The sequence below is a fragment of the Heliangelus exortis genome, chromosome 2, assembly GCF_036169615.1.
Source record: "Heliangelus exortis chromosome 2, bHelExo1.hap1, whole genome shotgun sequence".
NCBI classification, from domain to species: Eukaryota; Metazoa; Chordata; class Aves; order Apodiformes; family Trochilidae; genus Heliangelus; species Heliangelus exortis.
Genome location: NC_092423.1, coordinates 117,236,941 through 117,261,112, shown reverse-complemented (window position 1 = coordinate 117,261,112; position 24,172 = coordinate 117,236,941). Strand labels below are relative to the sequence as shown.

The 24,172-nt window shown below is 35.9% G+C and overlaps 1 protein-coding gene across 3 annotated transcripts in view; it reads right to left on the bottom strand.

Moving 5' to 3' along the window:
- The window catches only part of PREX2 (phosphatidylinositol-3,4,5-trisphosphate dependent Rac exchange factor 2), a 176,725-nt gene that overhangs the window by 63,298 nt on the left and 89,255 nt on the right, over positions 1-24,172 (bottom strand). For all 3 annotated transcript variants that reach the window (XM_071737737.1, XM_071737736.1, XM_071737738.1), the window contains 9 exons: positions 23,239-23,387; positions 20,763-20,848; positions 18,055-18,191; positions 14,808-14,925; positions 13,775-13,959; positions 10,884-11,045; positions 6,933-7,155; positions 6,410-6,617; positions 475-654 (listed from right to left, as the gene is read on the bottom strand). In XM_071737737.1, the coding sequence (XP_071593838.1) occupies positions 475-654; positions 6,410-6,617; positions 6,933-7,155; positions 10,884-11,045; positions 13,775-13,959; positions 14,808-14,925; positions 18,055-18,191; positions 20,763-20,848; positions 23,239-23,387 (1,448 nt within the window). The remainder of the gene's footprint in view (positions 1-474; positions 655-6,409; positions 6,618-6,932; positions 7,156-10,883; positions 11,046-13,774; positions 13,960-14,807; positions 14,926-18,054; positions 18,192-20,762; positions 20,849-23,238; positions 23,388-24,172) is intronic.

The following is a 24,172-nucleotide window of genomic DNA, read 5'->3' as shown; positions in this document are numbered from 1 at the left end:
CTTCTTTTTAAAAATTCTTTTTATTTTCTCTTACAGCAAATGCGATGCATTATGAATACTAGAGATTATGTGATGCTACAATATTTAGGGTGGAAGAAGGTGAAGTATGTATGCTCAGATCAGCAAGAATGGTGGCTCTGGAATCTTGTTTTCCATAACAGATATAATTTCTGAATTTATCCAGATTTTTTTCTGAATGACAGAAATTATTTTTTTATATAAAATGGGTAATCTAAAGTAAAGCTTTACAGATCTGGCTATGATATCCTATAAAGATTATGGATACCAAACTGCAATAACTAATCTGTACTCATAAAAAAAAATATTTTACACATCTGGTAACATATCTTGCTAGTTAGTACCATGTTAGAAATGTCAGTTATTATATTCTGATAGTCTTCATAGCCACTTGACTCTCTACAAAGCTGTAAGTTTCATTCAGTTGAGAAATAAAAATATTATTAGTAAAGTTACCTGTAAGAATCCCTGTTGCTGATGGTATCATGACCAGAATCTTCTTGCTCATCACCAGTCACACTGAAACAGACTTTCTTCCCATTCCTTTCCCCCTTTTCATTATCACTGTCTGCAGGTATTAAAGGCTCAGGTGTTTTACGTTCTGACTTGGGAGAATATGTTATTGACGAAAGAAGGCTATAAGGAAAAAAAAAAAAAAAAAAAAAAAAAGTTAAGTTCACATTTTTCAAAAGTGAGAAAAGTGAGTTAACAACAGGGCAACATTTCTCACCAGCATCCTCCAATTATTACTCTATAATATGTGAAGAGAACATCTTAATTCAGTCCACATCTATTTGAAACAAGAGAATAAAGCATCACATTCTGCTGTTAAAAAGTACAACAGTGAAACCTATTAGCATTATTAAATACTCAATCTTGTATGAAGGCAAAGATTCTGTCCGGGGAAGAAATGCAGCACATTCTTGAACACTTGGGGTCAAATATATTAATGTAACTATTTTTAAACACGAACCATGTACTTCTCAGCACAAGTGAAGAAAACACACCAAAGGAACTGTACATCTATGAAAAGCGTTTACTTTCTCAATTAGTACTGCACCATACATCCTGCCAACCTGCACCACACACTATTTTACTGAGGCAATTTAAGAATTTTTATTAACATATCTATTTCCTGACATTCAAAGTGTCTAAGCCACTATCACTAAGAAAACTGATGATTAATCTACAAGGTACTTTGACAAGCACAAAAGTGACATCTAGTCACAGAGAACTGTGCAGACTGCTACACTTAGAAAAAGCACAGATATGGGAAGCAAAATATTAATATTCTTGGGTGATTAACACATAATGAGATGGCCTAATTTCCTTTCAAGATCAGAAGAGCAATAATGGGCAATTGTCCTATAATTCTTACTATGCAAACACTCCATTAGAATGACATTTCAAACTAATACTTGGATTTGAGGCAGTGGTTTTCTTGCAAAAGCTCTTCTGACTGTCTGAAATGAAAAGACACTGAATTAGGCTACTGTGAAGTACTAACACAGTAGCAAGGTTTTATCAAAGGAGCTGTTGGAATAGTCAGCTGGCAAACTTTCTATAAAATACAGCAGGATTCAAAATACATGCAAGATGTAATTCTTACAACTGGAGGCAAACTATGGAAGATGAGTATCATTTGTGGACAAAAATACTGCTCTAATTGCTATTAAATGGCAGCATTTAGAATTCCTTCCTCTTATTTCTTGCCACACATATCAGCATTAACATTACACATGGAGGGAATTATAATTTTAAGTGGTTTAGAGCTCCATCTCAGTTCTGTGGGGCTCTGCAAGTTGAATTAATCCTTAATCCTAACAAAGTTCAATTTGTTGAGCTACAGTAACATTAGTATTAAGCTAACAGTGTCTCTACTTCTTTGAAAAGGTATTCTACCAGAAAACAACCTCATCCTAAGTTGTATTTGAAAGCTGAAGTCTGGACTCCAAAGCAGGAACTTCTTGCAAACAAAGACTGTGTGTCCAACACTATGATAAATTATCATGTCTCTGAGTATACACAAATAATTTCCTAACTCAAGAATGAACAGATTTTTAAGAAATAAATTAAGAAACCACATGCTTTGGAAACGTGATAGGGTAGATTACCCCTCTAATGCTGTCTGTTTACCGTGTAGCAATGAATACACCCCTCAAATGGTACATCAAGCTTGGTCTCACTGAAAACATGACCTGACAGATGTAAGGATAGGATTTGACATTAACTTTAGGAAATCAGGGAAGATAAGTAAAGCTTTTCAGCAAATCCTTTTAATATTTATGCAGAAGTTTCTCTGGCTAAGACCTAACAGGAGATAAACAGACAGATCCTCATCCTACCTATAGAAAAAGGTACTGATCTGAACTGAAATATACAAAAACTATACAAAACATGTAATTTATTGGACTTTAAAACTAGCCATACACTAGACAGGAATCTTTTGGGTTACATGATTATGCCTTAACACTTATAATCAGTGTGAAATCACAACTCAGTTCTTCCCTTTCACTTAGGTCACTGGTCAGCAGGACGATTCAATGGGAATGGGAAGAAAGATGGGGTCCATATTTTAGATTAGTATTCAGATTTACAAAAAAAAGCCCATTGCAAGAAGACCTTGTAACACTTGCTGGAAGATGAGATAAGGACAAGGATTAATCTACAATTTTGCTTTTTCTTGTGTTCCCATTCTCATCCACTTCATGGAAAATAAAAGCAGGATTTAGACAGATTCATTCTGATAATTTCTTGTGGATTTGTTGTTCCAAGAAAATAATCAAGAGTAAGAAACAAGCTCAATGAACTGCAATTTCAGCTCCTGAAAATATCTTCCCCTGAGTATTTGTAAAGACACAGACAGACCATTGTATTCTTTTCCTTTATGTGACTGTTTAGGCACCACTGCCAAGATCTCAGTAAAAGACTGATGAAGGTAGCTGGAACTTTTCCTAAGGGAGCTTTTCACCTTCTCTCAGCAGGCTGGCTCTTTTTCTAAGAAAAATTTTTTGCTGAACTACCACGAACAAAAACTGGAACTTTGGATAACAGTTCTGGAGCTGCTAGTTCCTGAGGTCACTGAAGTGCTCTTAGAAACTCAGTTCAAGGAGTCTAAAACACACAAGCCCAAATGTGGATTTTAAAAAAAATATCCAATAAAGAGCAGGACTTTTTTTTCTAGTGTTTTGGTTTTGGTTTTTTTTCTTCTTAAACACAGCACACAGACATTTTATTTTCTTTGGAGATGGCACTACCCCAAAAAAGTTATCTTAGATGTCTGTCTCTCCTAGGAGAAATATGTGAATGAGTACTAAGTAACAATTAAAAAGTCTCTGTAGCTATGAAGAAAATTTCCATGAAACAGCGCTATTTAAATATGACCAAAATTCTTTTAATTAATCCTATATGCAACTCAAATCAACACAATTCTAAAAGTATGTCAGAAACAAATAAAATCTGCAATGGTCAGCCAAAGCATTAAAAATGGAGAGCTACAGGCAGTAACAAAATACCTATGTAATCTGTGAGCTGCTTTACCTTTTCCACACTCCACAAAGGCTCAGAGAATGTTCACACCTCTTGAATGCTCCCAACAGACAACTTTCCCAAAAACAGCTGGGATCATTGGAGCACACTGAGTGTATGTGAACTAGGAAGACAGCAGATTCACCATACAGAAAACACCTTGAAGAAGGTCTTAACTCAGCATAACACCAGCCTCAATGGTGCATATCTGGCAGTGATGCTAAAGACGTACTGGGATACTACTGAACTATTTGAATGGGGAGTGAGTGTAACTTCGAGAGACTGTGGAAAGGGGATATCTGTATTTTTTTTTAATATCTTTCTCCATCAGTACGGTATTTCTTGTGCAACCAAATCTCACCAGCAAGCCATGGCAAAAATTATTACAAAGAGGATGCTAGGAGTACACAACCTTGTCTTAGATATTCCTTTCCTATAATCCACAAGCTCTCACAGCTCTGCCTTTCATGGGAAACACTTGTTTTTTAGTTCACTTTCATTTGCTGACAGCTGGGAAGATAACACTGCCACAACATTTTGAGAGCTGAGAGAGAAACCATTACTGACCTCAACACAGAGCAGAGGAGCTAGTAACATGAAAGCAACAGCTTTTCAACAGCACTGTTATAAAGGGTACCAAGGCGTTATCTAGTAGCCCAATTTTTCTATCATTCAATATCATACAAATTTAGAATTGTACCACTGTGCTCATACTTTCTGTCCTGATAAAATTATAATAATGAGGACTGCTTATAATGATAAGCAATTCAGTAAATAGAAACAACTACTCTATTGTTGCTATGTCATAACAAAAACTGTAAGTTCTGCAGTCTTTATAAGCTTCAAGGGCCAGAAGGTTCAAGCATTTCATGCTAGATGCTCAAGTCTGAATTTTCCAATTAAAGCACAGCTGTTTGACTATCCTACCTTACTACTCTATCTTTTGGTTTTCAGTAGTCCTAACTTTTATCTCAAGTCAGTTTGTAGCTGTAACTATGTTCTATTATAATACACCACATACTGCTGGATTGCTCACACATAGATAGTCCTGGCTTCCCCCTTTCCTGTTCAGCACTTCTAAGCAGGTCCCTTGGCTACCCTTTTTCATATAAAAAACTGCTTTTCTCCATAGTAATTACACACCAGCAATTCACTTAAAGTCCATAAGAAATAAAGCCTGAAAAGTCTCAGCCTTGCAAATACCAAAAGGTGAAATTTGCTAAATAAACCTGTGTATCTTATACAAGGTCTGCAACTAGGTCAGTATACAGGAAATTTATTAAAGAAAAAACAGTGAACCCCTGTGCTTAATGACAGAAAATTAATAGAAATATTAAGTATGTACCTGTACACACACTATATATACAGAGATTAAATATAGATATAGATATAGATATAGATGAGATAGATATAGATATAGATATATAGATATAGATACAGATATAGATATAGATATATAGATATAGATATAGATATATAGATATAGATATACATATAGATATACATATACATATAGATAGATATAGATATAGATATAGATATAGATATAGATATAGATATAGATATAGATATACATATACATATACATATACATATACATATACATATACATATACATATCTGTGTATGTTATCTATACATACATGAGTATGAAAGAAAGGCTCAGAAGTTCCTGTGCTTTTGTATCTGGGCTCAAAGGAGTGGAAAGGAAATGTGTGGCAGGCTGGTAACTTAAATTTCCTGAAATATTGCCTGAACATGCATATAAAATTTTGACCTCCTTGAAGAAGAGTGACAATACAGGCTTAAGCAGTGATTTTAAAGTGCATTCAAGCACTGTCATTATCTTGAAATTTAATGAACTTACATCATCTTCAGCATGGTAATTAACAACTACATAAAGTACAGAAGACTGTGTTTTCTTAAAAAAATTTGAAACCACTTCCTTTGATTCCTATTGAAGTATGCCATATATTATAATTACCTATTACTGTGTAACTATTACATTATATTAATATTAGAATAGCACCAAAAAATTCCCACTCTGAAATAACTATGAAAGGACAAAACATTGTACAGTCTTCAAGATAACAGGGGAAACAATGATACAACCCTTGTCCAAACTGGAGAAAATGAAAGATTGGCTTTTTATCTCAAAAAAAATTACGTTATTTGTATTTTCAAAATTCCTATTTTGATATCTCCGTTACACATTTGATCTTTCAAGACTGAAAAGCCTACCACCCTTTAACATCCTCATCCCAAGACAGCAGTCTACCAGTCAATCCATTTCATTCACAAGGGGAAGAGCATGTTTAAATTCTCATCCTGAATTAGGACAAACTGCAATGAGACTCTGAGTCTCCTACATACAAGCCGTGTCCTAATGACTTAAGAATGACTCTTTCTAGACCCACAGTCCTTCATTACAACCCATTTGTTTCTGAAACATGTCTAATAAATTAATAATCTTACTATGGGTGAAAAATGCTTTACCTACAAATTTACCTTCAGGACTATTCAGAAATACCTGAGGAGTTCAATAAAAGCTATTTTTATACCTCTGCCCTTTGTTTCCATTCCTAGTGAAATTTTAGATGACACATGGGCTTCATATTTTGCTCACCTCAAAATAATTAGCATTCTACATACCAGAGAAAAGGTTCAAACTAAAGTTGGAAAAATAGCAGGGTCACTGAGAAAAAGAGCAAAATGTAATATTACCTACAATTAAGTTTTTTTCCATACTTCAGTTCTATCTGAAGTCAATGTTGATCGTACACCACACAATGATGATACCCAGATTAATCAGTATCTTCAATAGAAAAATTAAAGGCAAGTCCAGATGGTAACATTTACTTACTCATCTATTTGACAGACACATGTTTCCACTTCTTTCAGTGCAGCTTGTAATTTGAACAGCAATTTTTGATACACGTCTTGTGTTTCTAAATCTTCTTCTTTTAAGAGGTACCTCAAACCATGGCCCTCCTGCTGGCCAAGAGACTGTCCTGATGGGGCAGCCATAGTAGTAATGGTATGTTGAACATAAATCATGGGATTCAGTTTACCTGGGAATAATCCGAAGAGGTTGGATCATTATCTTTTTTTCAACATATATTTTGAAGTTAGTAAAATACCTAACAGACACTGAAATATTTTCATGCTTAATTATTTAATTTTGCATTTTATTGCAAGGAAAAAGTTATTGTGAAATCATGACTAGCATTTATTATGCTTTAAAATACATCTAAGAATCAAAATTGGGGGGATTTCATAAAGACTTGTCCTTAATTTTAATATTTGGGACATTAGCCTAAACCAGTTACCTTTTAAGTCTCTAACAGAAGAACTGGAAGTAGTTCTTTCAAGCTCAATTGACTTACCTTGATCAGTATTTTTATTTTCCTTCTCATGGGAAGCATGTTTTCTGCTGTCTAACTGTACACCAAAGGCACTACCAAGAGAAGTTGAGGTTTTAGGGTAAGACACTTCCATCACATTGATATGGCAGTTGGTTGGACAGAAATCACTGCTATGAAGTGGTGAAATCTTTGACTTAGCTTGTTTGAAGGTAGGCCAAGCTCTGTTTTTTAACACTCTTGAAAACTAGAAGTGAGAAAGAAAAAAAAAATTGATCAAAATCTGTTGATGCTTCAGTACTTGGCTAACAAAACTTGTGTACATGACTAGAAAACAAAAGTTTAAAAAATTTCAGACATCTTTGACTTCAGATGCCTGGACTTCATAACTTCCATCATTTTCTACAAGGGAAAGAAAAAAATATTTTTCATTTTATTTTTTTGAATGGTTGTTTTTTGAAGTAAATAATATTTACAAATACAAGTAGCTTTGTAACAAAGTGAACTTATTTTCCTGGCAACATAATAAAACATTAAGTGTTCCTGGGGTGAAAGTCTGGAAATGGTCTGCGATCCAGTGCTGTGCTGCACGTGGTGACATTTATAAACATGTGCTGAGATACGTGTTTTCAAGTCAATGTCTTGCAAAAAAAAGCTGTAATAAAGACATAAATGGGAGCTATGAATTATGAATTTCATATTCAGGAAAGATTAACTGCTTCCTAATAATTTCCTGGGCTGCATTAGGAGAGGTGTTGGCAACAGATGGAAGGAGGTGATCCTGCCTCTCTACTCAGCATTGGTGAGGCCACAGCTGGAGTGCTGGGACCAGACCTGGGCTCCACAGTACAAGAAAAACATGAGCATTCTGGAGAGAGTCCAGCTTAAGGGACAGGAGCATCTGTCCTACGAGGAAAAGCTGAGAGAGCTGGGAATGTTCAACCTGGAGAAGAGCAGGCTCCAGGGGATTTCATCAAATGTATTCAAATACCTGAAGGGAGGGAGCAAAGAGGGCAGAGCCAGGTTCCTTTCAGTGGCACCCAGTGACAGCACAAACTGGAACACATGAGGTTCCTTCTGAACCTTTCAGTCACTGTGAGCAAGTGCACTTGCATGGCTTGCCCAGAGAGGCTGTCATCTCCCTCCCTAGAGATATTCAAAAGCCACCAGGACATAGTGCTGAGCTCTGCTTGAGCAAAGGGATTGGACAAAAGACCTCCAGAAGTCCCTTCCACCCTCAGTCATTCTGTGATTTTGGGTGACTATGTGAAACTGGTAAACATTAGAACCCAAAGATTTGCAAGCACCGTATTTTACAGACTAGTGCAGCACCTCTTTTATCCCCCATGTATCAGCTCAGCAATGATAAACCACTTTTCCTCTCTGTTTAATGGTCTAAGTATCATACAGTGCTTAGCCACATCTCATTCACTATAACACTAGGAATTTTGTGCACAATCTGGAACAGGCTGGGAGTTACTTGGCTTTTAAGATGAGATGATGTCAACCCAAAATGGCTAAGACTTAACTGTACTAAATTTGGGCACCTAGAAAATACATCTGCTTAAGAATCATAAAAGTCATGAGATCAAGTTCTCCACTGGGAAAGACACATGTCAGTCATAAGTAGGATTTCTGTCAAAATGTGTCCTTTACAGTACAGTTTGTTGTTAGAGGAGATTTTTTCTGGAAAAGATGTAATCAGTTCCAGGTCCCTGGTATTTTAATCATAGCATTTCTCTATTCAAAATATTGCACAGACCTACCTCAGCTATGGTAGCTATGCTCATGCATGCAAATATTTTCCATGTGAATTTGCAAAGTTCCTTCCCTAATAAATGTCAGTAAAAATTCAATCAGTCAAGTTTTGACAAATACTTCAGTTGAACAAAAGGTATGTCCCCTTCTGAGTAATACCAGGTTTTTGTGCTGGAATTTAAATTTCTGTTTATTTTAGTGTCATGCTATGTCAGTCTGATGAACATCTGACTGATTAATTACATTTAAATCTTCACATCAGAACAAGATCTGGAGACTTACAAGAGATCCAATTATGGAATTGTTTGAAGGCTGAAGAATGTACACATAGTTAAGAAGGGCACTAAGGACATTCAACGATGAAAATGTTCCTACAAGCTGTACATATTTCACATCTCAATCTCCCACACATCCTACTCCAGAGAGACCAAATGCCTGGCTACAATTTAATCAGGTCATAAGTCAGGCCTAAAATTCTTTTCGTATATGTGTTGAGAAACATCTGGGACTCATGGCACTGGACTTGAGGTCTATTATGAGCAAAATGTTCTGATGATATTAATAATAGTAGGAACTGCAAAAATCTAGAGTGATTCTATTTATAGAATTCAAACTTTAACAGTGAAACCAGGAGCCAAGCCATGCTCAGGGACTCTGAAAATCTCCTGTAACTATGGTTACCTTTACCTTGCCAGGAAAACAGCATATCTGTTCCTGAAATTCATTGCATTACTAATTGTCATTAAAAGCTATAGCTGTGAAACTACTGATTTTTGAGCATACGAGCTTGAAAGTTCAGTGTGTATCAGGAATATCTCCTAGACAGTGTAAGTGCTGTGAAAAGTATAAGCACTTCCCCGAGGCTGTTCATTTCATAACCAGCATAACACAAGAAAATTTCATTTATTCTCTTGGCCTCCTGTGCAGGGACTGTACATCATGCTCAAATTTTCTAGCTACAGGACAGGTATAAACCACCTCAATGTTACTCGAACTCTAAATACACTATTAATAATGTTAAAAACAGTTTGTTTTTTAGAAAGATATTTTGATTTTTAATCTAGTTGAAACATAGAGGTTTATGATTCAGGCAAACAACTGAGAAATTTGGTAATGCAGTATCAGAATCCTTTTAATGCCTCCTTCTTTCACTCAGCTCCTCAGGTAAGGGCTCTTGTCAGAGAGCACCCTGAAAAACCTTAGGAAAGGTTTAGCCTTGATTCTACTGAAGCTCCATTTTCTTTGAAAAACAAGAAAACATCTGTTCCCTTCAATGTACCTTTCAGAGCTGTATGAAGCTTCTACACAGAACTTCTTCCTTTCCATTTTTTCATTTCAATTTCTTGCATATTAACTCTCAGACCAGTTTGTAAATGTCACAACTCAGATCCCAACACAGATGAGACAAGGCAAAACCATTTCTAAGTAGCAATTTTGGGCCTACCTCAAACTAGTTACAAACTCCTAAGAATTAGGTTGCATGGGAGAAGAAACAGAAGCCAGGATGAGAAAATAAGTTTGCATTAGCAATTTCTCAAATAGTTGATTCATTTATGCCCCGATTAGCTCAACAACTATAAATAAATACAATGACAGTGACTCGAGTTCATACTCTGAGTTATTTATTCGTTCACATCTCATTAATTTAGATTTCAAGTGTATGAAAGCCAGTACCTTCTCCTTTTTTCCATGCTATAATGTTTTTTTAATCCAAGTTAATCTAAAAATTTACAGTTCTATTGCTATTACCAGACATGCTGGAAAAAGTCATATGAATATCCAGGGCATAAAAGATGCATAAAAGAGTAACCATTTGGTATTTAAAATTAAGATGCATTAGAAGGAAAAAAACAATTCTGCAGTTATTGCTTCATTTTTGGTTAACATCTGCAAATTCACTGGGGTATTGGTTCAAGGCATTTACAAGAATCCTGGGTGTTTTGTAGGAAATATGCAGTTAATTCTATCTACAACTGAACAGAGCAAACAAGAAAGGATATGATCTAGCCAGTGTCTAAAAAAGGAATAATAAAGAGCACAGTTGGAAAACAATTTAGGCAGTTACTCAGTTTAGGCATTCACCCCTCAAAATAGCTAAACTTTCAGCCATATTTTTGCCATCTCAGTAGTCACTTTTGAAGACTTATTCCAACTGTGCCACATTCCCCTGTTTTTCCCTTAAAAGACCAACTTCATCAAGCCACACAACAATTCTACCTTTTTATAACTTGAGATTCTTCGGTAGATATGCTCAATTTTCTCACTGCAAATGACACTGAATTTACTTTGAAGCTCGGTGGGGATCACTTCATTTAAGGAATTGAGGCTGCTGCAGTTCTGCACAAAATGTTCATCGCTTTTTGCCAGTGCTTCAAGAATCTAAGATGATAAAAACAAGGGCAGTACGTTATGAAATAGGATTAATAAGATAACCTCTTAGTTAACCCCTTATTTATAATTCTTTATAATTAAGGCCGAAAACCCTGATAATTAATTGCCTTTCAATATCACACAACTAATTACAATATCACACAATTAATTGTCTATCAATATCAAGACAACACTGCATAACAACTAATAAAAAGGTTTCTTTAAATCTACCCCCTCTATTAGTTACACCCATAATAAGTCCCTTTTATTTAGCTTCTCATGACACTCTCATAATGGATTTACTACTGATTTCCTACTAATATAACCACTATGGCTGCTCTGAAATACATTAGCTGCTGTATTTACTTGAACAGTACATAATATGCAAAGCTGATGAATTAATTCAATACTTCTAGCAAAATTTTGGTCTGGCTGTATAAGTGATACTAACACACTGAAAAAGCATACAAGAAAACTGAGAGCTATCCTCTTGTATATTCTGCATACATAAACAGGAAATAGGGAACAAAATAAGCTACACTGCCCAGCAAACAATGAAGTCTTGCTGTCATGTAGACAGCGCCAGCAAGTCATGGTGACAGAAAACTGAAATGATGAAGGGATGAGAGTAGAATATAGCCCTACTTTTAAAGTTAGTTATATTTCAGGAACCAAAATTCAGTTTTACAGAACATGGACCCTATTATTTGTTGGGTTCAACCCTGAAGATGTGTTTGAAAAACATAGCCAAAATAACTTTTTAACACAGGCACCCAAAAACCAGATGAAGGCACCTAAACAAGAAAAGGCTCACAATTTAGAGATATTTGAAGGACAAACAAGACATACAGTATTAATTCATAATGGGACTTAAATCTGTAGTTCACTTCTGCTACAGTCCATTGCTATAATTTCACTTTCACTGATGTAATATATAATTTATAGGCTTCATTAAGGAGTATAGAAAAAAAAAAAGAAAATGCAAAGAAATTTTGGAATGCGAAATCTGAAGTTTTTAAAAAGTCACAGATTATAAACTGCTAGATCCTGAGAGAATTTTTTTCTCAGGTACCCGGCAGGATGAAATAAGGAAAGTCTTTCACCCTTCTGCTGCAGTGTCCAAATGCTACATCAAAACACCCCTCTCACTTTGGTCACACTTTCAAGCTTCCTTAAGGTCAAGTTAAATTAATAATACAAATATAAATAACTCAAGCGGTTTTGTTTTTCTTTTTGCAGCTGTACATTAAAATAACACCAGTTTTGAATGCATTCATTTTTGCAGCATAACTGTGAATACTTTCTCATTCTAATAATCAAAACAAAGATTTGCACAATATAGAAAAGGAACCCACAAGTTCACTTCACTGCTACATATAACACAGACAGAGATGTTTGAAAATATAAGGCAGCAAGGAATACACAGCAAGCAGAAAGAAAAGCACATGGAAGGAAGCATAAGACCTTACTGAATGTTTATATTTAGAGTATTAAAACCACTTGCAAACAGTTATATTTGATTAAGAGCCACTGCAATTTTTAATAATGTGTTTTAGTCAAGGGACCTCCTGCTTCTACTGGTGGACCATCGGCAGTCATTGAGATCACTATCACTTGAGATGAACTTCTTATTATTCTAACATAGTCACTTTACACCTCCTTTTCAATTTGTAAATATTTTCTAAACATTTTATTAGCCAGCCTAAATACTAAGTGTGATAATATTACACATTTAAGGCCAGAACCAGCACGGTGGAAGTAAACATACAATAGAAAAAATATTTCTTAAGCAGTTAGGAAATAACGCCTTAAACATTTAATATGAAACTGTAATTACAGCAAGAATTAACACCTTACAGGCCAATTACTTGAAATATTGACTAGACCAGCTTTAGCAAATCTCATCATATTGGTGAAAGTTACTCCTCTGTCTGCCAACCTAACCTGCCCTGAAGAGAAGTGAGGGAAATGTGGCCATGTCTCCATCTTTTCCCTAAAAGATCAGTATCTTAGTTTATACTTCTGATGGGAAGATCAACACAAGAAATTTTCAAATATCAGTACAATCCCCAAGAGTCTGGGTTTTGAAGGTGTACTTTACTAATATGTGTAAGTGTGAGATTAGATAAAAACAAACTTAGTAAAAGAGCTGTATTACTGCATTGTATATCTGATGCAGACAATACCAGAAATACATAAAAAATTTCTCATCCCATTCACAGCAATCACAGGTTTTATTATTGGTAACATTCACAAAATAAAACCTCCAAATTAAACTCTAAAGTTGCACTTGCTGGTTTTCTTTCTCTGTGAATTTGCCAATGTGTGCACCTGAATGTGCAGCTTTATTTTACTTTCAGACACAGAAAAGAAACAAATTTTAGAAGTTGCACATATACTTCTGAGGAGTTTAAGAAACTCTGGGAAACTACAGCCTACCTTCACCAAATTTTGACATCAGTAAGTCATTGACCTTTTTTAAAGTTTTATTTCATAATTAAAGAGAAAAGGGAGGCAGCAGGAGGAACAGAAGACTTTAAAGTTTTCACTTTAGTCTCTCAATTTATAACCACACCATAACTTAGCTTGTGTCCTGAATACACAATCATCCTCCAAAATGTGATCAATTATAAGATATTAAATGAAATGCATATAAACCAAAGAATAAGCAAGAGCCAGATGTTGCTCCATTGTTTTAAGCATAATAAGAATTATTACATACAAAAACTGCTTCATACCTTTGCAGTCAAGCTGAAAAACCCCTTTGGCTCAATCATTTTTTCTAACACATGGCATTTTATTCCAGCTGTGCTGTCATACTCATAAACCACTCCATATTCCAAATGAACATTGTCTACAGTGAGACTCACGTGGTCTTTCTTCCCATCAATTATTGCCATAGTGTTAAATTTGTCTATTACCTCTAGAATAAAGAAAAAAACACAAACAGTTGGGGAGGACTGCTGAGTAAACAAACTAAAAGGCACACAGGCAAGCATTCTAGGAGCAGGTATGCTCTGATCATTCTATTTAGAAATGTTCATCAAAAAACCCAGCTACCAGCGGAACGATTTAAAAACCAGAATATCAGTAGGTTTATGGATGCTAAAATATTAAAAGAGGCATGAACAGACAAGTCATAGCAGTCTCTCTTAATAGACAGCTATTGAAGAGGATAATTCAATTTCATCTCTAATCCACAGTCATAAGAAAAGCAGTAAAAAAGGGAGAACTGAGAACTTATAAGTGAACTAGAAGAAAATTAATGTCAAAAGAGTCAACATTTAGAAATTAAACCAGAATATCAGCATTTACACTGAAAACGTAAATACAGTTCACATTAACTGTCCGTAATTAGCATGATGCATATGAATGCAGTGTCATCTAAATGTTAATTGCCTGAAAATAATCTAAGGGATAGCTGATTTGTTATTTCTCATGCAGTAGTGACTAACATATCTGATTTAGCCTTATATAATCATTAGTGGTGAAAATAAACCAGGTAATTCCTAAGATTATGTATGAAATTGATGAAAATTGAACAGATTTTCTCTAATGTGTTCACAGAAGCTTTTTCTGAAAAAGAGAAATATAATAACTTTCAGAGAACACATACATCTTTAGAATACATTAAAAAAAACAAACCCCCACATTAAGTGCACTTCATAGTCTGCAATTTTGTCTCTGAAAAGAAAACCACCACCTACATTTTCCTTGCTATACTACACGAATGTTCTCAGCAACAACAAAATCAAGACAGGCAACTGATACCTTCCACTTTGCAGTCAAAGGCATCTCCTCCATCATCTCCAGAGGGCTTGGTGGTGGTTTTTTGAAGATCTTCCTGTGCACTTTCAATGCTGTTGTAAACCCACTGTATAGAATCTTGCTAAAAACAAAACAAATCACAACACCAATAAAAAAGACAGGTAGGGAAAGCTTTGCAAATGCAATTGATCTCTCAAACATGAAATAGTTGCTTTAACGCCCTGAATATTATTCAGCTTTATTGCCTTTTGGCAATAATACAGGCAATTATAATTTTCAGTATTTTGAAAATTATAGAAAATTTTGGCTTTGTTTAAAACTATCTAAAACTAAAGCTTTTGTCAACTTATTTTTTATTTCAGAATATATTGCCATGAGACATTATGAAATCTGTGACAGTATGGCATCCATCAGTTTGCCGTGTCTTTGCCAAAAATAATTTAAGACATTTCAAGCCAAACTGCAGATCAAAAAACAGTTGCGACAAGAAATCATGAAAAAACAAAGAGAATCAATTTTTGCCTTGTTAAATCCACTGTGTATCAACAAATCTGCTGGCAAATACTATGGAATACTAACCAAAGATATATAACCAAAGATATATCCAATTAATCTATTGCTCATGTGTCAGGAATAACACACACTGCAGCTTTCATTACTTATATTTGCCTTTTCTAGCTGATCTTAACTTTTTTCCCAGACTAGCACTATGCCCAAAAAGGACCTGAAGGTCCAGCACCATACGTGGCTGACACATGAGCACAGGAATGGTGGCTTGGTCACATAACTTATGAAGAAGCCATTTGTCTGCCTTTCATCTTGCTCCTGCCCCTCACTGAGTCAGTCACAATGCCCATCACATCTTGGTGGAAGGGCCTATCAAGCATGGCATCTCCAGACTACTCTTCTTTTCCCCTTACACTTCAAAAGAAGCTTGACAGCCTGCTGATCACTCCTTTTCCAACAGCTACACTAGAATAATGACTAGATTATGACTAATCTGAATTCATAAACTTTAAAAAGGAGTTTGTGGAAAAATTCAAAGTTAAGCAAGGATCGCTAAAGTTTAAGCTGAATGTTACAAATTTCACACAAAATGCAGCTTACATCCAATTATGCTTTGCTAATAAACAATATTCAGTAGCTATCTTTATCTCATTAGCCATAGGTAACTAATTTTTTTATGATTAATGAAGTACATTTCTTGGATTCATCCTTCCCTTTTCACTCAATAGTACTGAAATTTTTTAAATAAATAAGCTAAACTTCCAGAGCTCTCTGTTGATAGTTGGAAGACACCTGTGCACAAGCTGATTGACTGAAACATTTCTGCAATCCCCATTTCTTTGCAGGTACTCCTAAAGGCCTGCTGCCCAGTTATGGAGTCTTACAGGTTTGCTTGGCAGCATTAAGACTGCCATGCCAATCTTTAATAGGGCTTGTACATTATGTCAAAGGAAGGGCTATATATGTAAACTGGAAGTCCTTTCAAAAGTTAACACAAGCTATAATGTAATATGATTTGGAGCAATATTCTCCAAACGCATTAGAGGCAAAAATTAAGCATGGATCTGTCACATCATAATTAGTATTACTGCAAAGAAATAGTCATTCTAAGAAATAAAATCTGCTTCAGATTTTCCTTCTCCAGACAGGACAGAAAAAATATAAACATCATTCAATAGAAGTTACACAGTGCAAGAATCTAAAATGAAATTTCATGCATCAGTCAAGCAGGAAGACTCCCTTGCCTGAGAAATGGAATAGACAGGAAAAAGAAAAAAGATCCCCTTTCCACTATGCAATTGCCAGCCACAGGAGAGACTGCAGTATTTCTATTAATTAAATGATAGGCTAGTGTACTGTACAAAATAGTAGAAATCCATACTCGTCTTCCAAATAATTAAATACTCAAATTTCTGAATAGGAAATGAAATTTTAGCTGTCTTGACAGCAGTGGGAATACTGTCATTTATTTCAGTCTAGACAGATCTACCGTATCATTTGATAGCACTGCATCGTAAATGACATTTTTCTTGTCAGTCTGGGGGATTTTAGTTATTTGTGTTTTGCTGAATTATGATCAGCTACTTTTCACAATTTAAAAAAATACTCAGTGTAGGAACAGTTATATACCCTGTATTACACAAGAGGATTAAAAAAAAAAAAAAAAGAGAATAATTTTGCATGTCAGCCAACACAACATCTCTTTGGATGTCACTAATCCCTACAGGAACTCTACAGTTATACACAGAGAGGACACACCTGCTACAGAGAATTCAATTTGTCTTTTACTCAGTTTTGCTACTAGTGCACAAAGCACCCTGTCTTTACTAGGCTGCATCTGCCTCTAAAGAATAGGTGAGCTTGTTCTTGATATGCTATCTAACAACTTCAATTCTGTCTTAAGAGTTTAAACACAAGCATCCAGCCAAACATTTTCACAGAGACTTTATTTGCATGACACAGTTCTAACCCTTACTTACAATTCTCATCTCATCTCTATGCAGTAGCTGTGAGAGAAGGATTTCACTTCTGATTTTAATTGGATTCTATTTCTCAAATAACATGCAGTGGAAGAGTTTGGGAAGTTAATTAATACTGGTTCATAGTTTATGAAAAATGTGTAAAATTAGATTACAAAATCCAGCTGCTTTTTGCCTGCTTCCTTACATTTCTGTCCTGGAAGTCTGAGATATTCTCCTAGATGAATGTGAAAAAGATTATGAAAATTGCATGCTTATAGTAAAAAAAAGGAAAATATCGAGTCCTTGAATGCAATGGGAATGCAGAGACTTTTATAGATGGAATATGTGCACTCTGTTCTCTATGTGCTGAAGGGTACAGAATTCTGGAAGGAGATCAGCTTTTTGCATTACACTCTCCCACTGTTCAGCAGGCAGTGAGCTGTGTAAATCCTTCTCCATGGTGAGGATATACCTCATATGCTTTCTGCATAGAAATGCAAAAAAACCCTTGGCAAAATCTTTTAAAATACTATATGAAAAAAAAATAGCAATAAACCTGGTTTTATTTAATTGTAGAAATTAAATGGAACATCAGCAACATATTGAGCAATCTTCAGCTTTTACAATTCAGCTGCCTTCTCCTCACTTTTGATCACCTCACTTTTCCCCTCATCCCGTCCAAACACAACAGATGTGTGGACAGAGATACAAACCACACTGTTTACTTTGATCAAAAGATAACATCTAGAAGAAAATCTTCAAGGCTACCAAATGAGAGGTACCTGCATTGGCCGCCTGTACTTTCTGCACGCTGTGACATGAGCAATAACACTGGCATGAGTCTCTTTGCTGACATTAATTCCATTCACTTTGATTATGCATTGGCCAGGGTGGAGACCTGCAGCAGCTGCTACTGTTCCTATTAAAAAAAAACAAACCCAGAACATATAGTTAACAGATTTCTTTTCCTGAACAGTTTCTTTCAATCTTACAGTTCATGTTTTAAATCAGAGTATTACTTTCCGTGATCACTGGGTACTTCTGCAGTCAGTTGGACTACAAGAGAATGGGAGTTCCTTAGCAGATGATTCCATAAAAACAGACAAGACTGCTTTCTAAAGGATGTTTTTTTTATTAGTAGTATGAAAAAATGTGGAAAGTTTCATAGAATCTGCTGAGTTGGAAGGGACCCATCAGGATCATCAAGTCCAACTCCTGTCCCTGTGTAGGGCACCCCAAGAGCCCATCAGCCAATTTGTCTTCAAGAAATAGATTTTACAAGGATAAAAAGGCTCTAGACCACTTAAGCCACTCTCACAGTTGGACCTGATGACCATGAAGGAGTTTTCCAAGCAAAACTCATCTATGATTCTATTCTCAATTATTTTACATGCCCCAAGTCTGACCTTCTTGACTATTTCAGGTGTCTCTGTTTTAAATATAAAACAGAAACTTTCTGACAATTCATAGAGAACGAGCACGCTAGAGTTTAACAAGAAACTTTAAGTGAAACATCCAAATGCAAAGACATTTCCAAGGATCTTGTTCTTATTTTAATCTTTTTACCAAATCATTTATAACAGAGTGCCTAAAGATAATAAAATATGAAATCTCAAGTTTGTTTTTTTGGCAGGGAGAAAAACAAACCAACGGAAACCTTTCTTTTTGAGCAACATAAAATAAGTGGTTCAATGATTTAGTTTCACAATGGAATAACTACCTTGGGAAAACCTTCTATCCACCAAACAAGTACTACAAAAATAGCAGCTGTCTCCAGCTCTTTTCAGTGTGACTCAAGCTCACTCCTGAAAGACAACCTGCTGGAATGTGACCTTACTTGCAGCTACCTGAATGTCCTACCTAGCCTCCTTATGTCTCTCTTGATAGTGCCCCAAAGGTACCAGAGAAGTTAAAAGCTATTGCCTGGAGACTGCAAGACTGAGGTGCAGAAGCAAGTTGCTATGAAAGAAAAGGCTTAAACTCAATTTGCAGGGCTGACAAATAGAAATGCTATGTCATGACTTAGGTTAGACATTAGAAAGAATTTCTTTACTGAGAGGGTGATCAAGCATTGGAATGGGCTGCCCAGGGAAGTGGTGGATTCTCCATCCCTGGAGATATTTAAAAAGAGACTGGATGTGGCACTCAGTGCCAGGGTCTGGTAACTGAAGTGGTAGTGGATCAAGGGTTGGACTTGATGATCTCTGAGGTCCCTTCCAACCCAGCCAATTCTATGATTCTATGACTTGTCAGGTGAGCATATATGACAAAGAAACAACCTAAAGAATATACCTGGATTTCCCTTGTTTAAAGCTACATTTTAAATCTAGTATCAAAGCAACCCTTTGGAAAACTTTGGAATCCAAACAGCTATTGCAATCCCCCTCAGAAAGAGATTTTAAAATAAACATTTAAATAGGCCTTAAGTATCTCAAAAAAAAAAAAAAAAAACCCACAAAAACCAAAAAACAAACAAAACAAACAAACAAAAAAACCTCATCAAAAAAAACAAGGTCCCAATTCAGCAAAGTATTTAAGCATATGCTTGTTTAAAATTTTTTAGGCTTAGCAAACCACACAAGCAAGCACTTTAATGCTGTTGAAGCTAATTGGAATAAAGTATGTGCTTAATGAACAGGGATAGGCAGTTGAATTGAGATCCAGGTGCAGAAATAATTATTCCATCAGTTCAACAGCCTGTAGTTTATTACACTTTCCCATGAAAATCCAACTTCTGGCACCACAGCCTAAAAAAAAAGGCACTGAGCTCTGTTCAAATCTGGATGTTTTGCCAAACAGTTCACTTGGAATTCCCCAGTTACAAAGCAATGAGGGGAAAAAGACACAACTGCACCATAATAGCTGAAAATCCCATGTTAGTTGCCTCTGCCATTAACAACATGGAACAGAATGAAGAATGCTTCCATTTCTTTTATAGCCAGTGCACCAGTCATGAACATACTGAGTTTGGGATGGCATGCATTTGCCAGTCACATCACAAAATGGACAAAAGAATACTTAGAGGAAACATCTGCAAGTACAAACACAGACCATGTCACTAGCATTTTTGCAAAGATTTGTGATAAGTGCATTTTCTGTAAAAAAATGAACTGCATGGTCCCTAGCAAATTAATTCTGAGGAAGTGAGTGGCTCCCAACACTAATTTATTGGAGAAGGTGATTTTGCATCCATCACTATTCATTAGTCTGTAAACAATCCACAGCCTTAACTTTCCTACCTTTGTATAAATGCATACAAAAGAAGAAAAAAAAAAAAGACACAAAATCTATTCAATGCTTACATGTTGTAAGAATACAAAATAATCTTATTTGGTTTTCCTTAACAGTGTTTGTTAGTTTGGCAGAGGGTGGGAAGGGAAGAATGGGACACTAAGCTGAATAATTGGACCAAGTTTTGATTTATTTCAGCTATGCCATTTAGACATCCCATGTATATCTACCACTACTGCTGACAGCTCTTATGACTTACCTCTCCCAACAGCATGGACAACTGACGGGCCAAAGCCCCGGATTTGGAAGCCAAGTCCATCTGCAGAGTCAGGAATCTTCACTGTCCTGATGGAAGCAAAGATTCAAGAGGAATGTAGCAAAAAGTAGCATTTTGTTATTCAAGGCAAGTAGGTTACAAGGATGTAAGATAGCACAATATTCATTAAATTTCCAGTTTCAGACAGCACAATTTGTATTCCAGACACTTTGCACAACTGACATCAGAAATAAGAGCAAGCTAAGATACTGAAACTAGAGGAAGGCAATGCTATCTAGCAGGGAAATTCAATATGCTGATTACAACCATAGTTCTAAAATTTGTCCTAAAGAGACTGTGATTTGGGTAAATTGCTACAGTACAATAACACTGAAAGCCCTATTTAAGGCAAAGAGTCTCTCAGCCAAGAGGTTGGGCCTCAGCCTTGTCCAGTGACCTGCAGAAAACTGTGAAGGCTAATACATATTGCAATATTTTAATATCCAAGAGTCTACTTGGTGAGTTTTATTGAAAAAATACTTTGTTGCAGTTTTTCTGAGCAGCTATTCAAAGCACTGAGTATTGTAAAGCAAGAATTTCCTACTACTGTGGTTGTGAACGCAAACTTGTAAGTACATTGTGCTGCATGCTCCTGTTTGGTCTAAAGGGCAACAGTAATAAACCTACTGATAAACATAACCTACAAAACCACAGTTGTTAGAATCAAAATTCACATCTACTCCTTAAAATGAAGCCCTGAGCTCGCCCCAAGTAAGCAAGCATATCCACATGATACCAGCTCAGCTTCCAGAAAAAGCAACACAGCTGCATTAGCCCTTATCAGCCCTAGTTAGGTCATGCATAACACTGCACTGATTTAACTTCACAGCCTTTACTTTCACAGCCAGCTCTGTTATTATTCAGGGGATCTTTGCCCTGAGCTCAGTTGGCCGGTACAAATGCAGACAAATTCAAATTGATGCCAAAAAGTGATTTTTAAATACATTTGGACTGTAATAAAGTTGATTTACAGGTACTTTTGACTAATACCATTGCATCATTTCTTGTACTTTCATTTATTCTCATATCTATTGCTTAGCATTTGGAGACAATAGCAGCAGAGGTGAGATCCAAGACCCACTGGAAGTATATAATTTCTTTAAACTATTCGAACATTCTTGAGATTAATAAGTTTTCATTTGAAACATTATCATAAGTATAGCATAATTTACTATACTTAGATATGAACTGAGGTTGATACATTCTACAAGATGTAATTCTGTGAATAGCTTATAAAGATGCTAAAGTACTGTGAAAGAGCATTACTGGTAGTTTAGGCTAAGAATTTAGGAGAAAACTCTCTTCTGCCAGCCCTGCTGTGCCAGCAACAGCTTCTGACAAAAAGCAGGTAGCACTGAGAAACAATTTCTTCATCTCCTCTTTGCTAAATCACCTCTGTCCACCTTGAAATTCATGCAGACTTTCACTGGCAAGTTGTGTCACAAATTAAACCAAAACCTTCCCTAAAAGAAAGGCAAAGATACGCCTTTTATGCCTACTACAGCACTATAATCTACTGGTTTGGGGCATTTTTTTACTTTCTTTTTGTTAGTCTGGGGTTGGGGTTTTTTGGCATATCAATCCAGATGATCATCTTAATGTCATATTTCTTTCTTTGCACTTTTCCCTTTTCTGGTACTTCTCAAGACACCTTTACTTATTGACAGGAGAAATACATCTCCATTCCACTGCAGAACAGGGGCCATTTCCAAGGCACTCTGCATGTGCTGTCTGGTAATGAAGGATGGTTCCTCTTTATCCTGCAAAATCTGATCAAAATGACTCCTGACCAATGAGCATCTTAATCTTCTCTTTCTTTGCTAACTGCTAACAACTGCATTAACTTCAATAATAGATCTATGCTCACTTACATATATATTTAACCCAGCATTAAGCCTCATTTTGTGTTTCTTTTACACAACAGGAACTTCATCCAGGTAGGCATGGTCAAAACTGTGTACAGCAATGCATTTGTTACAGAAAGATGGGGAGCTCTTTACTTGCTCCTGCTGTTTAGACAACCAACACACATGCTGAAGGGACCCATTAAATTACAGAGTCCAACTTCTGCCAAACGAGCAACTAATCCCCAGACAGAGGAAATTGTTTATTAAACACAGTGAGAGGTAAGTGATCAAAACTGTATTTATAATCAAGGCAACTTCATTTACACTTGGAGTTCCTGAATATATTTTAAGTAGCAGAGCTGATGAGCCAAAGCACTGGTGTTTTGCTTTTGCTGATTGACAAATGTAATAAATCAAAATCAAAGCAGATCCAATTGCTTGGCTTTACACAGTCAGATTAAATACAGCATCTGCAATAACTTTACAGAAAAGCTGCCCGAAGTTCCACTGGTCTTTTAAAATTCACTTCAGTGGTAGTTTGTAAAAATTCCCTCAAAGGAATGACAACTTACTCCCGTGGTTTAGTGCTCACAAGTACCCGGAGGGGCTTTCTGCTGTTTAAACAAGCTTTCAGGAAACAATCCACTTCACTGAAGGGTCGCAGAAAAACCAGGTCACCGTTAATGGCAAAGATTTTCTTCCCAACTTCCAAGCCTGACATCTAGAAAACAGTAACAGTGGTTTGTTATGCTTGCCTTTTATAATCACTAGTGCTATGTTTTCTTCTGCTGGCATGCACGTAAAAAGGACATGCACAATTCCTTTACATTCTTTATGCCTCCTTCACATACCACACATAAAGGACTCACACTCCAATGCTTCTAGAAATGCTTAAATTGATGTAGAAGCATTAGAAGGGTACAGTAAACACTCATTCTGAAGAAACCTAGATATAAGACCTAGTCTTAATCACCATTTGATGACATTATTATAAGATCAGTTAATATTTGTAATAAAACAAAAACTTGCATTGAGCCTGCTGGGTTTTTTATGACTTAGTTTGTCCATCCATTGTTCCCCAAAGGAACTAAATCTTCCTTCCAGAAGGGAAGTCTTGATAAATATTTTAGGAAGTGAGTATTTATTAAGTTCCAAACCAAAATAATATCCTTAAGCATCTCATGGTCTTTGAGCCAAAGGTATGTCAAACCAAATTGCATACAGTTTTTAAACTTTTGTGTTTTTAAACATAAAGGAACTGGAACCAGTTGGATGGGGGAAGTACACAGAGCAGCTCAGGGTCCAGGCAAAACTTTAGTGCCCTCTAAGATCATGGCAGAAGCTGACTGCTTGAAATCACCCTGGATATAGTTCTGTGGGTGCACTGTATTATTGATTTGCTGTATCTATTCTTATCTTAAATTTTTATTCTACCATGAGACTTAGAAAGGACTGAAACTTAGGTCTAAGTTTTTTCTCTCATGGAAGAAATTAATTACTTATATT